The sequence below is a fragment of the Carlito syrichta genome, unplaced genomic scaffold, assembly GCF_000164805.1.
Source record: "Carlito syrichta isolate Samal-C Ts95f unplaced genomic scaffold, Tarsius_syrichta-2.0.1 Scaffold92604, whole genome shotgun sequence".
Classification (NCBI taxonomy): domain Eukaryota; kingdom Metazoa; phylum Chordata; class Mammalia; order Primates; family Tarsiidae; genus Carlito; species Carlito syrichta.
In genome coordinates this window covers 361,871-378,168 of record NW_007036700.1, presented here as the reverse complement: position 1 = coordinate 378,168, position 16,298 = coordinate 361,871, and the positions used below count along the sequence as shown (strand labels likewise).

Here is a 16,298-nt window from a genome sequence, read left to right as displayed (position 1 = left end):
AAGACCCCAATTCACTCCTTTTATCTCCCAGTCTGATGGTCAGTTACCTTGACACCTCGAGGTCCCGGGTATCCTAGAGGACCCTGAGGTCCAGACGGACCCTGGTAGAAGAAAGAGAGGCATTGATAAAGGGCCCCCAGGGTGTCACTGTGGGGACCTCTAGAAGTGGGGGAAATGGAAGCAATAACACTGACATCTGGATAGGGTTACAGGTCACAGGAATTGAGAATATTGACAGAACCACACAAATGATGAGATAAGGAAAGCCCAAGGACTTTGGGGCCCCAGAGTCTGAGTGGAGACTCCTTCAGGGATGGAAGGAAAGGAAGGGTGGGAGATCTCACCTGGTTTCCTTTGGTTCCAGGGGGACCTTCTTTCCCGGGGTGACCCTGGGGGTAGGAGATAGAGAATGTGACCACTGGCCCCCGGTACCTTGCCTGCACCTCTCCCGGCATTTCTTCCAACCCAAATTCTCCATGATCTGATGAAACTGCCTGACCATGGGCAAGCACCAGCAGTGACCTTTCAGGGCAAAGGATGCATGGTATGGATGGTCACTAAAGGAGCCTGGAGGTCATGCACTGCGTGGAGGCTCAAGGGGAACTGGAGTCAGAGGTGGGGGACTACTCACTGGGGGTCCATCTGAGCCAGGCATGCCAGGGAGTCCTGGTTTCCCTCGAGGACCCTAAAGGAAGATAAGGAGTCTCAGGGTCACTAGAGGGGTCAGGTCTGAACATAGCTAAAGTTCCAGAAGACATTTAGAGGCCTCCCTATTCCCTCCTCCAAATCTTCCATCCCCCAAACTACTAATCACTTACCTTCTCTCCATGAGGGCCGATGGCACCCTGGGGCCCAGGGAGACCCTACATATAGGGAGAGAGAAGTCATGGAGGCCTCCCAGAGGTGAGCTGCTCTCTCCTCCAGCCAGCCTCCCCATTCAGATCATGATCACTGAGAGCCTGAGACCCTTCATCTTCTGTCCCTTCCGGGGTCTGACCCATTGTGGAAGCCCAGGGGAAGTTGCTAAAATTGGCAAGGGGATGAGCAAGACCACTCACCTGGGTCCCAGGAGTGCCCTGTTGTCCAGGAGGTCCTGGCTCTCCCTGGGGTCCCTAGAAACAGACAACCAGGCAGGAGTCAGGAGACAGTGACACAACAAACTTAGGGCAGAGATCTGAATCCCAGTGGAAACAGCCAAAAAGGCAAAAGCAGAAAGCAGGAGGAGGGTCAAAATGGTGGCAAACAGGACCTTGGCAGGGACCTCAGAGAATAAGGATCAGGGTGGAGTCTCCATGCCCATCACTCACCAAGCTCCCTTTGGGGCCATGCGGACCATCCATGCCTCGGACGCCCTGAAACATGAGAAGGGTGTGAGCAGCTGAAAGGTGGGCCTGGAGGGACCTGTGGTTCTGAGAGGCCCGACCATTCCAGAGGATGGGACCTTCAGACCTCCAATCATCCCAAACCTAAGCAAACACAGCTGGCCCAGGCCCACAGGGCGTGGATCTGTGGATTTGTGGGTTTGTGGGTTTTTGTTTTGTTTTTCTTAGGGATTTTTTTTTTTTTTTTTTTTTGGCTATGCTGAGAGCTCTCAGTGCACTGCGGCCCTACCAGTGCATATGGGAGTAAAGGTAGAAGCAGGGCTAGGTGGGGCCCAGAGGAGGGGGGAGAGAGAGGAGGAAGGAAGTTAGGAAGGATGAAGAGTTGGAGAGGTCAAGGGGTCACATCAGGGTCAGAAGTCAGGGAGTCACTCACCGGGGGTCCAGGAATACCAGGTGGGCCTTTGGGGCCAAGGAGACCTCGAGGTCCCTGCATTCAGGAGGAGGGAAGGAGACAGCATGAATGGATAGAAATGTGTTTCTTTAGTGCTCATGTCCCTCTCCTGGCCTCCCCAGAGCCCCCCTTCCCCATCTTGACCCTTTGGACACTCACTGACTCTCCAGGCAGCCCACGAGGCCCAATCTCCCCATCGTCTCCCTGGAGGAGGAGGACATGGCGAAACAGCCTTACCTTCTAGACCTCTCCTACACCCAACCCCTGCCCTTGCCACTACACTTACCCGCTCTCCATCCTCACCAGGGGGCCCAGAAAGGCCCTGAGCACCAGTATCACCCTGGAAAATGGGGGAACAGGTAAGAGGAGCCTTAGAGCCCACAACACAGGCAGGCACGAACCCCCTTCAATTACAACTGATTGCATTCACTGAACTCCCAGCTTCCCTTCCTCGCCTCCCCTCCCTTCCACAGAAGATCTACCTTCATCATAACACCTACCCCCAATATACTCACCCTATGTCCCTTCTCCCCAGGTAGCCCTGGGAGTCCATCAAAACCTCGGTCACCCTAGGAGGAAGAGGGGCAATGGGAGTGAAGGCCCAGCCCCTTCCCACTCCATCCCTCCCTACTGTGTCCTGAGTGAGGAAGGACTGTATCCTGAGGGAGCCTGGGGAGCAAGGTTATCCCCAGGAAATGAATGAACTGGGATGGGGCCAGGAGCTACAGGCAGCAGGGAGGGGCCCGAGCCTGCTACCTTCACTCCAGGTTCTCCAGGCATCCCTCGAGCTCCATCAGCACCTGCCCGGCCCTGGAAGTGCAGGGGAAGTGTCAGAGCAAGCAAGGGCACAGTTCCCAATACCCATCCCACCCCTGGGGTACTCACCCTTCGCCCAGCCTTGCCGGGAGGGCCTGCAAGGCCCTGAGGTCCTCTGGGGCCCTGATGAGAGGACAGAGATGGGTTTAGGTTAGTGAGCACAGGCAGAGAAGGCACTCACTGGGTTGGGATTCAGATGTGAGGGTGGATTAGGGAGGAGTGTCACCTGAGGTCCTAGGTCTCCAGATTCTCCTTTCAGGCCAGGACTCCCAGGTTGGCCCTGGGAGAGGGGAGAGACGATGGCCATAGTGAAGGACACACTCAATGGTGACCTCAGATCCCTCCCCAAAAGAAGCTTCTTTCCAGAACTATCCATATCCCCATACAAAAATAAACGCTCCTCTGCCCCAACACCCAACACTCACCAAGGGTCCAGGGCGACCTGTGTATCCCATGGGACCAGGGGGTCCACGGAGCGCCAGCTAGGAGAGCAGAGGGACAGCATAGCTGAGAAAGGAGCAGCTGGGGAACCCCCAGTCTCAGCACGCCCTCCAATTTCACCCTTTCACTCCTGATCTTTGTTCACTGCCCTTCTCCCCAACCTCCCTCTCAGCTCCAAACCAATCCAGACTTTCTCCTGCCCACATTCACTCCAACTAATCCTTCCTGCCCCCTTCTAGAGCCTTCCCTTTCCCACCATAACCCCCTCCACCAAGATTCGCCCAGCCCTACTCACCCGTGCCTGCTGCAGAATCGCCTGGGCCTGAGCCTCCTGGGCTGCCACCACTGGGCCCTTGTCACCCCCACCACTGCCAAACCGGAACTGAGGGGCAAGGAGAGAAGGTCCAAGTTATCTTCCAGGAAACCCATGTAACCAACCCAGTCAGAGACTCATCCAACCCAGCCAGAGACTCATCCAGGATTTCCACCCCTTCCTCCATGTTCTGCCGTATCCAGCATCTCCCATGAGTTCTAGATAACAATTTTAAGGTTTTCAGAAACTCAGTTCTTGCTCTCCTCCTTGCTGTCTAGTCTCTGCCCCTCAAAAAACTCTCCTTTTGTTCTAGGTCTCTTGAAAGATAGAATTTTTTGCCCACTTCTAGATTATCTGTCTGGCTGTAGAAAATCCATATTTGGTTCTAGGTCAACTAATGAGACCCCAGCAGCTTTCCCCAACCCCCAAAGATCAATTCTTTTAGGTTGATAGTCTTTAGAGACTCTTCCTTAGTTTTCCTGATCCTCTGATTCTTGGTGACACAACAAAATTCTGTCCTCCTTATCAGCCCATTCCAAAACCCAAAAGACAACTCACTGGGAGCATGAGGGATGTGCCAGGAGGGCCAGGGGCTCCATCTGATCCAGGGAGCCCTGCTCGGCCAGGGGGGCCCTAGAGCAGGGAGAGAATAAGAAAGATAGAATGATAAATAGGAGTCTTAGTATCATTTTGAAACCATCCTCAACAGAATAAATGTAGACTTCTCTAGATCTCTCCCAGGCTCCCCACACCTATGGAGAAAAGTAAGGGTGTGATACCAGATTATTCCCCTCCCCAATCAGAGGTTGCCCTCCTTTCTGGATACTAGGGAGCTCAACCATCCCTTCATTCATTAATCAGCCAGCTAACAAGGAAATTACTGAGCATGGTATCTCCCTGTTGGGTACCAGTGGCTCCTCTGTGGCACCCCGCCCCCCTCACACACACACACACACACACACACACACACACACACAACACTCCTTTACCCTCTCTCCAGGGTCTCCAACTGGTCCTGGGTTCCCCTGGATACCAGGAGGACCAACCAATCCCTGAGGAACAAAAGAGCAGCAGGTCAAATGTGGGCACTGAGACAGAATAGGGATGTGTGGCTCTACAGAAGATATCTGTGAATCTAGGAAGCTCTGATTAGAAGGATGTTCTGGAGTGTTGAGAAGGAGGCCTTGGCATATGTGGGGAAGGCACAGATGAATGTAAGAACAGAATGACTAACAGGTCACAGCTAGACTTACCGCAGGGCCTTCTGGGCCAGGAGGCCCCTCCACAAACATACCCTGTGGAGTCAAAAGTTAAAAGTCAGAGACAGCTGGGCACAATGGCTCATGTCTGTAAACCCCACACTTTAGGAGGCTGAGGCGAGAGGATTGCCTAAGCCCACGTGTTTGAGACCAGCCTGGGCAACATGGTGAGACCTCATATCTACAATAAATCAAAAAAGTTAGCTGGGCATGGTGGTGCATGCCTGTAGTTCCAGCTACTTGCAAGGCTGAAGCGGAAGGGTCACCTGAGGCCAGCAGGTTGAGGCTGCGGTGGCCGTGAGCATGCCACTGCACTCCAGCCTTGGTGACAGAGTAAGACTCCGACTCAAAAAAAAAAGTCAGAGGCAACAGGCCTTGCATCCCCACCCCCACTTATTTCTCCTCTTTACACTGCCTCAGCTCAGTGTAACTTACAGGTTCCAGTACTGCAGGCTCTCCTTTCTCTCCTTTCAGCCCCCGGGGTCCATGGGCAGCCTGAGGGAGACACACATGTAATCCCCAGTGGGGCCCATGAGCAGCCAGGACACCAGGATTGTCCCATCCCAAATCCAACTTTGATTCTTAGGTCCTCTGGACACCTCCCTGACTTCACCTCCAAGCCCTCAGCCCTTCCCCAAAGCCCACTCTTCACAAATTTCCCAGGCTTGCCAAGGAGATCTTAGGGCCCCCTAGTTCCTAGCTCCTACCTCAGCAAACACAACTTCTCCATCTCCCTGAGAACCTCTTCCAGGAAAGTCCCCAGACCTTTCCTGGGATTTCAAACCCCCAACTTTCCCAAACCCTCTTCTAGAGGACTCCACCCTCTTCCCCAAACTCCCTCTGACCCTGAGAATCCCTAGACCCTTAAGAAACCATTCAGCCAGGCTCGGTGACTCAGTCTGTAATCCCGTGCCTTGGGAGACTGAGGTGAGTGGATTGCCTGAGCCCGTGGGTTCGAGACCCACGTGGAAAACTTGGTGAGACCTCATCTCTACAATAAATCAAAAAATTAGCTTGGAGTGGTAGCGCGCGGCTGTAGTTCCTGCTACTTGGAAGGCTGAGGCGAAAGGATCGCCGGAGCCCAGCAGGTCGAGGCAGAGATGGCCGGGAGTGGCCACTGCACTCCAATCTGGGTGATAGAGTGAGACTCCAACTCAAAAAAAAAAAAAAGACAAGAAACCATCCATTTCCTCACCCTTATCCCAACCCATCAAGTAAGAATCTCTCTAATATTGTGGATAGATTTTATTTATTTATTTACTTTTATTTATTTTTTTTTTTGAGTTGGAATCTCACTCTGTCACCCAGACTGGAGTGCAGTGGCCACTCCCGGCCACTGCAGCCTTGACCTGCTGGGCTCCAGCAATCCTTCCGCCTCAGCCTTCCAAGTAGCTGGAACTACAGGTACGCGCTACCATGCCCGGCTGATAGATTTTATTTTAGGGTAGGGAAAAAGCATGGACCAGTATGATCATCTGATTAAAGCCATTAGTCTTTCTCCAGGAAAGAAAAAGTATATGCCCTTATGCACAAAATTTTATTTAGAATTTCAAAGGGCTCACAAGTTTTAAAAACTCCCAGAGAAGGCCAGGCACAGTGGTTCATGCCTATAATCCCAGCACTTTGGGAGGCTGAGGTAAGAGGATTGCCTGAGCCCATGGGTTTGAGACCAGCCTGGGCAACTTGGTGAAACCCCATCTCTATAATAAATAAATTTTTAAAAAATTAGCCAGGTATGGTGGTGTGTGCCTGTAGTTCTAGCTACTTAGAAGGCTGAGGCAGAAGGATCACCTGAGCCCAGTGGGTCAAGGCTGCTGTGGCCAGGTGACAGAGTGAGACTACTACTCAAAAAAAAAAATCCCAGAGGTTAAGCATCCATACTCTAAGTAAGTTTGGAGAGCAGTCCCGACTGATATCCCAAACTCAGGCTTCATAACTGGCTTTTGGAAAAATACTATTCTTGGTCTCAATTATCCAAGCCCCAGAGCAGCACCCACCCCACCCCATAATTCATTCCCCAGTTCCTCTCTCAGAAAGGATGCCATGCCCGCCCTCTGGCCCTCATTTGTACTCCAAGCTCACCAGTTCCCTCCCTTCCACACTTCCACTCAGATACCTGTTACCAACTCCGGGGCCAGAACCAACACAAGGACAGGGAAAATGGAAGGCATTCACCACCAACCCCAACTCCCCAAACAAAGATATTCAGAATGCCCCCTCCACCTTCATCCTGACCAAACAACAATGATCAATTTCCAAACTCTCCCAAATCCCACACCAACCCCAAATATCCAGAGAGCAGCATGAGGGAAAAGCAGCAGAAGGTCAAGGGTAGCGATATTAATGAAGGGAGGTGCAGGGTGAGGCAGCAGGGTAGAGGAGGCAGCCATAAGTGTCAGAAGACAGGCAGAAGATAAAGTAGAGCAGACAGGAAGCATTCCAGTCCACAGCAAGTGGCTGAAGACATGGAAAACAATTAAGACAGACAGAACACGCGAAACAACAAACACTTGGAAGCAAGAATGATGCCAGGGCCAAGAAAAATTAAACATGGCCAAGATGGATAGAAACAAACCATACAAATAGGAAGTGGTTGGACAGACAGGAAGCAGCCAAGAAGAGAGGATCCAGGATATGGAGCGTCAACAACATGGCTACCATGACCAGCAGAGAAAAGAAATTCACAAAGTAGATAGAAAATGACTTCTGCAAAGGGAATCATGACAATGAAAGGTAATTCTTCCAGAATACACAAATATCAAGGCTAAGGCATACAGGAAGAGACTGTGACAAATATCTAAGCCCACAATGGAAACGTTGTGATTTAGATGACCTGAGACACACAGGAGGAAGAATATTGTCAAAGGAAATTGTCTCAAGACAGCATGAAAAACTAGAGCCAGAACACAAATAGTAAATCCCTTTCAATTCAATCTGACAGAGTCACCAAGATGGATACCATGGCTGAAGAAGGCAGGATAGGACAGACAAGAAATGGCCTGTTCGTTTGAAAATGTGACATAGGACGTTAGATCATTTGACAACAACATGTACAGGAAATTGTTTTGGCCAAAAAGAAAATTATAGAGACAGACTGAAAATGGACGCAAGGTAGGACCTTATTGACCAAAAGCTTTCTGAAATCCAGCTTGATTTAGAAAGAAAGTGGCCAAGAAAGACAGGAAGTGGCCACAGTATTTTTTTTTTTAATCCCAATTGCCCTGCGAGGAAGGATCCACAAAGAGACAGGGTGAGACATTTGGAAAGGGAAAGCAGAAAGTAATCTTTTCGAGCAACATATATACATCTTATGTGAACAGAAAACAGCAAACCACCAAAGGGAAGCAGCTCACAGCCAACAGACAAGGGTCAAAACCAGCAGGAAGCAGTTCTTGTTGCTCCCACCGCTGGTCAAGAATGGAAGAGGAACTTCTTTCACTTACGACTCCTGAGTGGGCTTTCTCCGCAGAGAGGGCAGGGCCAAGCTCCGTCTCCTCACGATAATCGTCCCCATAGCCATAGGTGTAATCGTAGGACCCTGCTGGGGGGTCTGTGCCACCCTCCCCATATTCCTCTGCCCGGAACCTGTCGGCTGTTGAGGGGACCTGGAGATCTGTCTGCTCCTTCCCGGGGATGGGGAGGGAGAGGGGGTAGACGGGGGCATTAGGGCTGAGAGGAGGCTTTCCCTGGACCCCAGGGTATGACAACTTCTAGCCCAAAGGATTCTGAGGGTACTCAGGACTGGAGTTTTTCTCCCAAGAAGAGCAGGGGGAGTGGTTGTACAGAAATGGAATGGCCATCAAAGCTCACAAGTGGAAAGGATGTCCAGTTAACGGGCTGGTGGGAAGAAATGGCAGATAACAAGAAGGGTGGCCGGAGGGCTGGACACAGAGTGGACAGTCCATGGACACTCTGATAGACAAAGGAGTCCAGGAATGAAGAACGAGACAGAGAGACTGGAAGAAGAGGGAAAAGTGGCAACATTGGACAGAAAATGACTCCTGGGAACAAAAATGTAACATAGACAGTAAGACCATATGACACCAACATGGAAGGAGGTTACTCTGGAATGAAAGAAGAATGGAAGGAGGCATGGACACTGAAGGAACATGGGTATACTTAGAGAAACAAGCAGACCAGTAGGTCTGGAATGAGCAGAAGACAGAAGGTCATAAATGGAAATGACAAAGAGCCCTCCGGCCAGGGGAGGGGCTGGTTCATCAAGATGCCATGGGAGCATCAAGATGGCAAGGAGAGTGGCCAAGATGACCATTGCCTCCAGCTAGGATGAAAGTGAGCATGGAGTTACCTCCTCAGGAGGTGGCAAAGGGCTTGACTCCAGGATTTCTTCCTCTTCACCTGGAGTGGGTTCCTAACCCCAAAGAGGGGGGAGAAGAGTAGAGAGGAGAGAGGGAGGAAGGAGAAAGGAGGTGAGTGGAAGGGAAGTTAAAGCAGCACCTCTCCCCCCACCGCAGGCAGTGTCTGTCTGTGCTGGGGGTTGGGGGAAATCTCAGATCTTGCAGCCCCTTTGGCGTGGGGGAGAGTTTGGGGAGAATGAATCTCCAAGGTCATGTTTGGGGGCAGAGATCTGGATGCCCCGGCTCTACCTGCCGGTAACTGCTGCCTCTGGTCCTCGGGGGGGCCTGGGCAGTGGGGGAAGCTGCCCGCCGAGCTGGGCGTCGGGTGGGGGAAGGCTGGCCCCTTGCTGGGCCAGAGCCTCCAGTTCGAGAGAGCCTCCGGCCTGGTGAAGGGGATGCCTGCCAGGCTGCTGACCTCTTGGCAGGTGGGGTAGGCTTTCGGGGAGGGGTCCGACGCCCCCTAGGGGAAGGGGGAGCCCTGTGGCGGGGGCTCTGAGGCCTCTGTAGCAGAGAAACATGGAGGGGACAGTAAGTAAACACCCATAAATATATGGTGTTTCTTTCCACAGACTGGGGAGGGGAGTAAGGTGTCCTAGGAGATGTTTGAAAGGGTTGCTAGGAGGAAGGGAAAAAATGAAGGGGTCTCTCAAGTTACCTGATAATCAGGGGTCGTCCCCGTAGTCATCACATCATAATAGGGGGGCTCGTAGTCATAGTAGAGAGACTCAGTGGGCTGGGGTTGGGAGGGATGGGAATAGGTAGGAAGGGGATGGGGTAAAGGAGGGTAGGGGGTGAAGGAAGGAGAGGGGGAGATGAGATGGTATAGGAGTTGGGAAACGGGAGGCATGGAGTTGGGAAACAGAGTGTAGAGGAGGAAAGGAGAGGTTGGTGTTAGGAGAGAGGTGGGGAGAGGTGGGAAAGGGGGAAGGGGTTCCACATGTGGAGCAGAAGCAGACATGATTAAGAGATTGACCCTCCCATCTTCAGACCGCTGACCCCAGGTCTTATCTGTCACCCTAGCTGTCCAGACCCCCACCCAATTCGATCACCTTTTTTGTCCCTTCCCCCACCGCAGCCCCTAATCCTGCCCCTCCAGGTGGAGAGGGGACCAGAGACTGGGCTCCCCACCCCAACCCACCTTTGGAATTCCCTGTGCCCTGCTCCTTCCCGATTTCTCCTTGGTCTTAACACCCCAACTTCTTTCTCTCAGATTCTGCCCCTCTACCCTTCTCTCCCACCTCCCTCCCCCTGTCTCACCCTTTCCCCCCACTCTCCCTCAATCTCTTAATTCAAGGAAGGAAAGGGAAACCCAAGGACACAGTTTCAGGAAGACTGGCAGAGGAGACACAAGCAGGGAACACAGCTCCCAGCCATGAATTCTTCATAATGACTCTTTTTATTTTTAAATGAAAATAAAAAGGTTGATGAATGAGGACTAGGGGGGTTGATGAGAAGAGGGGGTATGACTAGGGAGGAGAACTAAGGAGGGTAGGTGTCTGGGTGCCTTCCCTCTCTGGGGTGTGCTGCAGTTGGGGTCCTCTCAGCTCCCTCACCTGTCGCTGGGGTTCCTGGTTTTGTGGCCTATGAAGTCTTGATTGTTGCTGTTTTGGAGATCTCTGGGCTCTGTGGGGCTGCTTATTCTGAGGTCTCTCCCTCTGGCTCCCCTCACATTCCAGCTCCTTCTGTTCACAGGATTCATAGGCGGCTTGGACACCTGGAACAATGGTAAGCTCCTGGACATCACCCTGCAAAAACATGAAGAAGGAACACCAATGAAGAGAGGCAAAAGAGAGACAGAGAGAATAGTCTAGGACAAAGGGTAGACCAATCCAAGGTGATCCTATGTGGTGGAAGAAGGTCATTTTCATCTACCTATCGCCCTGTGCATAGCCCTTTTTCATTTTCAAAGGATCTCATGGGACCTTCATAACAACTGGAAAAGTCAGCAGGATAAGGGTCTTCAGCCCATTTTTCAGATACATTCCATTCAGAAAGGCAACGAATAGTCTAAGGTCACTCAGAGTGGCAGAATCAGAGCCAGAACGCAGGCCTTTCCACATACTTTGCCTCACCCCTGTCCCTTGTGACAATTTACAAGTCTTTTCACAGTGGCTTCCTGAGACAGAAACCCAGCCTCATCGCCTTGGCCTTCCAATGGCAGCAATGATGAGACCTCTAGAAATAGGGGCGGGAGAACCCACTTCTGAATTCCAATGGCTTTTATTTGTACCCATATATGGTACTTAGCTCTGTAATTTGGGGATATTGCCTCATTTCCATAGCCAGAATGACAGCTCCTGGAGATGACAGAGACCTTATATTATTTGTCTGTGTTCCCCTTGGCCAGCAGGTGTTCAGAAAATGTTGACTGACTGGGTGGATGATGGGTGGATGGATGGAGGAGTGGACAGATAGGTGGATAAGTGGATGGGTGGATGTGAGCGCAAATGTTTGGCTGAATGGGAGCGTTGATGGCTTGTAAATGAATGAACATATGTATGGGTGGATGGGTGGGTAGATGAATGGGAGGTACACAGCAGATGGAAGGAGACTGGTGAATAGATAGGTGAGTAGAATTGAATATACAGGCAAATGAATGGTTGGATGGCGAGTGGGTAGGTGAGGAGACGGATGGGTGAGTGTATTGAATGAGAGAATGGTTGAGTTGGTGGAAGGATAGGTGGATCGATGAGTAAGTGAATGGATGTATGCATGTGTGCATCCTTGTATATAAGGACAGATGGAGTGGGTAAATTGGTAAGTGGATGAATGGATGGAAGGATGGATGGACAAATGGACGGGTTGAAAAGAGTGGTTGGATGGAAGGACAGATGGATAGATGGGTGGTTTGTAGGTGCTTGTGTAGACCTTTTTTTTAAGATGGGTAGTTTGAAGAGGGGAGTGGTTAAGCAGGGGGCAGATGGGCAGGTGGGTGGATATAAACTTAAATGCAGGAGAAAATGGGTAAATATGTGACTGGATAGGAGGGTAAATGGATGGATGAGTGGGTGGTGAATGCTTGCTTGTGTGCCTAGGTGGACTGGTGGGTGAGTGGGTGAATAGATGGAGCAGTGAATAAAGAGATATAGGTTGAAGGTATGGATTAATAAGTGGCTGTGGACAGTCCTGCCATGTAAGTGGACCTCTAGTTTTCCTACAGAGAAAATGAGCCCTGAAGATAGAAAATGAAAATAAAACTCCACAAGAGGAAAAATGGATGGTTAAGGCATTGATGGATGAAATGCTGGGGCCAGAAGGGGAGTGTAGGCACAAGACAAGGGACCAGAAATCACTCCTTTCTGACTATTCCGGTTACCTCAAATACTTCTTCATCCAGGATACGGGCACCAAAGATGATCACTCCACGGGTGTCCAACACCGGACGAGCACTTCGGGGGAGGGGCCGTGTGACTCGCTTCTTGCAGTCAATGATGAGGGTGACAGACTGGCCCTTCACGGCCACAGCCACATGGTGCCACCTGATCATGGGGTAGAGGTTCAAGTGACTGAAGTGGGGGAGTCAACAGGACTGGGCAACAGTTGATGGAAGAGTTGAAGCCAATATTAATAATAGTAGTAACCACAATAGCTACCATTTATTGAGTGCTGTCAATGCACCAGGCACCATGCAATCATTTTCTCATTTCTTTGTGATGATCCTATTGAATCTCTATCTTACAGTTATAGAAACAGGCTCAAAAAAATTAAGTAACTTGCCCCAGGTACAGGCTAGTACAACATACAGAGAGGGATGCCAATTCTAGAGCCCATATTCTGGACTAGAAGTAACTGAAGTTTGGGCAGTAGGTAGGTGTAGCATGGCCAAAAGGGTTGACAGGATTTCCCAGTGTAAGAAGTAGGAGTCCTGGGACACCTTCTGAAAGTGTGTGCCAGGCAGACCAAAGGAGCAGAACTTACTTGCCATCTGCTAGACTGAGGCCTCGGAAGATGGGCTGAGCTGGAGGTTGAGGCCGCCCAGTCTGGTCCTCATACAGGAAGCGGACCGGTCGGCCCAGCTCCAGGCCCAGCTGTCGGACACCCTGGGCACTGTACAGAGTCAGGAGGGGAGCTTGGAGACCAGGGCGGGTCCGGACAACAGTCAGTAGAGAGAAATCTTTGGGAAAGCCTCCTGGTACCCAAAAGAGATATATACAGACTGAGTAAGCAGTAGACAGAGCCATAATCTCTTCCCTGCTGGTGTCTGATCTCAGACCCCACCCGACTACCTCCCCCAGGTCACCCTACTCCACTGTGTCATCCAGACCTGGGAAAAGCTGGCGGGTGGGTGCACTGAGCTGGGCAGGTCGTGATACTCGGTAGGCCACATCAGCTGAACAGATGCCTCTCGCTCTCCGGACACCATCAGGGAGGGTGGGGAACCTCAGGGCCTGGAGCACATCCACAGCAGGTGCACCTGGGAGAGTCCATGATGGTCAGGGGAAGGGAAATACCCTCAGTAGGGCATAGAGAGGGGACATCTGAGACCTGGAAATCAGCTTTCCAGGGTTGGAACTCCCTGACAAGCAAAGGTCACCTCTCCCTCACTTGCTTCTGAATGGGGCCTGAATGGATGGGAAAGAGAAAGCTACCTGAAGGGGCGGTGCCGCATCAGCAGTACACAACTCCCGTGGCCACTCTTGCCCCTCTCCCTCCCAGTATCTATCTCTCTCCCTCTTTGACCTTCAGTTTATGAACCCATCTCTCTCTATTCTCTCTCAATATCTCTCCCAACTCTCCATCTGTCTCCCTGTCTCTCTCACTGTCTCTCTTACTCTTTATCTCTGAACCTGTTGGGCTTTCTGTCTTCCTGTCTCTTCTGTCTTCCTCAATTTCCCTCACATTCTGTCCATTGGGTTTTTTTTTCCCCCTCTGTCCTTCTCTCTCACTCTCATTCCCTTTTTATATCTCTTACTCTCTGGGTCTCTGGCATCTGTCCCGTCTCCAGCACAAACAACATCTGGACAATCGATCATCCTGGGCACAGGAGGTGCAGGGGGGCCATGAGGGAGAGAGCAGAGCAGAGAGGCAGCTGTTTGGGAGGGGGCTTCGAGCTGCTATAGATTCCATATTTAGGGATGGAGTGGGAAAAATTCTAACCATGCTGAGGCAGAACATACAAGAAAGAGCTCTCCCAGGAGCCTGTGCCCCCTTGCTTGGGAGACGAACCGGCGGGGAGAGGGGGACTAAAGCTGCCACGCGAGCCGGAGCAGGTCCAGGGCCCAGAGCCACACATCTGTGGATCCCATTAAGTCCTTGCCCAAATCCCGGGCAAGCTCCCCACACCTGGAACCTTGATCTGCCTCACCACCCCCACCACCTGGGATCCAAAGATTTAGACATAGGCCACCAGCCCTGTCCACTCAGCTTCCTAGGACTTAAATTACCCGGAAGACAAAGGTCATCTCTCCTTCACCTGCTCTCTAATACACACACTCATCACAGCATCAGCTCCAGATTGGAAAAATTCCAAAGAGAGTTCTAGCAAAACGTTCATAGAAGTGTGGGGCAGGGCAGAGGCCAGAGCAATCAGGAGAGCAGAGCTGGGTGGGGTGGGTGAGGTGGGGCAGGCAGGCAGAGAAAAGGCCCTTTGAGTCCAGGAGCCTGGAAACCACGGCCTTGCCCCCCCCGCCCCCCGCCTGAGCCTGGCCCCCGCGCGTGTGGTAGCTCCGCAAACACCAACACACAAGGGCCGCTTTGAGAGACGAAGGGTGAGTGAGACAGAGACACAGAGACTCACAGAGACCCCAGGCCAAGGAGACCTCAGAGGCCCCCACCCTCCACCATATCCCAGGAGAGTACAGTTCAATCCTATAGACAACCTACCCACAGGTCCGCCCACCATCTTCCCACATCAGGCCACATACTTGCCCCACTGTCTCGGGCCTCCTCTGTCCCACAGGCTCCCCGCTGGTAGCACCATCACCCTCCACCACTCTACCTTTGGCATCCCAAATGCTCTATTCGCTAATCTCAGGAACTCTACAGTGACCCATTTCACTAAAGTCCTACTCTACCTGCTCAGTCCCAGAATAAGAGGCAGTCATCTTGGCCATTCCTCTGGTTCCATGCCAGGAGGCTCCCTTTGCCTCTAAGAAAGACTCCTGGAGTCTATAAACACCATACACTTCAAGTTCCAGTCCCTGAGCCTTACACTTCTCACATCTTGGAAGTTCTTCCCTCTGTAATCGAATCTAAATCTTTCATGCTGCCACTCTGACCATTTTCTCTCCAAAGCAGAGAAGAAATGAATAGTCAAGTTATACGCAAAACAGCCCCAGTGTTTCCAGAACTGGGTTTCTCCAGCCTGCCTAATGCCCAGTGTTCCCAGCCCCAGTCTTTCTGACATCAAATCCCCTTTCCTAGGAGCCAGGAATTCTGGGTCCTGGGAAAAAGAAGGGAAAGATTGGGGTTGTGGACACCAGGGTCCCAAGGGAGCCCGGCTGGCCAGAGGGGGAGGGGCCGGGCAGGAATGCAAAGAGTTGGCTCTGGCCTCAGACACCTGATCCTGGCCTGTCCGGCGGCCGTCCTGTTGGCAGCCAGCCCCGGTGCTCCCTAGAGCCAGCCGCGTGGCAGCATCGAGGGCACAGGGAGGGGGAGGGGAACACTGTTGGAGAGGCCAAGGGGACAGATAATCGAGGCATCCCTTCTTTCTTGTCTTACTAGGCTCATCTCTGAAGCACAGGTGCTCACCCCTCATTCCAGAGATACGGTAGAAAAGCCAGAAGACACACACTCACACATCAACACTGGCCTCTACCACCCCCATACCAGCAACAGCTGGACCAGACTGGCCCTGGTCATCCCCAGCTCCTCCCAAGGACCCAAGACAAGCATTCAGCCCCACTCAGGGCTCTCTAAGGTGGTCTCCACCTTTCAGCCTTACCTGCCCTCCCCCAGTCACTTCAAAGAGGGAGAAATCCCCACCCTGACTCCAAAGAACCCCAAAAACCCTTTTTAGACTCCTGCCTCGGGCATCAGCTGTTCCCTCCCGAGGCATACTCAGAACTGCAGCCCTGACTCCGGTGACCCAGCATCCGGACTCCTCTTACCTGCCCAGCCCGGGGTGGCGCTCAGCCCCAGCACCAGAGGTAGGAGCAGGAGGAGGCGATGGCAGCGGCTGCACCGCTCCATGGCTGATCGACCGGAACGCTGGGTCCCAGGGACCCAGGTCGGTCTGAGGTGCTGGGCGCCGCGAGGCTGGCAGAAGACAGCGAGCGGGCTGCGAGCCTCGGACGCCGGGGTCCCGGGAGGTCAGAGGCTGTCGGGCAGCGACAGCTTTCAGCGGCCCAGCTCCATGCAGCCAGGCGCCGTCGGGGCTCCGGCACTGCAACCTCCTCG

At 52.3% G+C, this 16,298-nt stretch overlaps 1 protein-coding gene across 3 annotated transcripts in view; it reads right to left on the bottom strand.

Annotated features, from left to right (window-relative positions):
- COL11A2 (collagen type XI alpha 2 chain) overlaps positions 1-16,298 on the bottom strand; it is a 28,864-nt gene extending 12,566 nt beyond the window's left edge. The window contains exons 1-27 of one of the 3 annotated variants that reach the window (XM_008060310.2): positions 16,010-16,298; positions 13,225-13,374; positions 12,879-13,089; positions 12,277-12,439; positions 10,514-10,705; positions 9,616-9,693; positions 8,912-8,974; positions 8,046-8,225; positions 5,038-5,097; positions 4,597-4,638; positions 4,333-4,395; positions 3,902-3,976; positions 3,326-3,412; positions 3,015-3,071; positions 2,816-2,869; positions 2,659-2,712; positions 2,530-2,583; positions 2,289-2,342; positions 2,060-2,113; positions 1,933-1,977; positions 1,756-1,809; positions 1,308-1,352; positions 1,059-1,112; positions 819-863; positions 632-685; positions 345-389; positions 48-101 (exon numbers count right to left, since the gene is read on the bottom strand). In XM_008060310.2, coding sequence (XP_008058501.1) covers positions 48-101; positions 345-389; positions 632-685; positions 819-863; positions 1,059-1,112; positions 1,308-1,352; positions 1,756-1,809; positions 1,933-1,977; positions 2,060-2,113; positions 2,289-2,342; positions 2,530-2,583; positions 2,659-2,712; positions 2,816-2,869; positions 3,015-3,071; positions 3,326-3,412; positions 3,902-3,976; positions 4,333-4,395; positions 4,597-4,638; positions 5,038-5,097; positions 8,046-8,225; positions 8,912-8,974; positions 9,616-9,693; positions 10,514-10,705; positions 12,277-12,439; positions 12,879-13,089; positions 13,225-13,374; positions 16,010-16,091 — 2,169 coding nt within the window. In that variant the 5' untranslated portion in view covers positions 16,092-16,298. The remainder of the gene's footprint in view (positions 1-47; positions 102-344; positions 390-631; positions 686-818; positions 864-1,058; positions 1,113-1,307; positions 1,353-1,755; positions 1,810-1,932; positions 1,978-2,059; positions 2,114-2,288; positions 2,343-2,529; positions 2,584-2,658; positions 2,713-2,815; positions 2,870-3,014; positions 3,072-3,325; positions 3,413-3,901; positions 3,977-4,332; positions 4,396-4,596; positions 4,639-5,037; positions 5,098-8,045; positions 8,226-8,911; positions 8,975-9,615; positions 9,694-10,513; positions 10,706-12,276; positions 12,440-12,878; positions 13,090-13,224; positions 13,375-16,009) is intronic. The other 2 variants (XM_021713421.1, XM_021713425.1) reach the window with 2 other exon arrangements.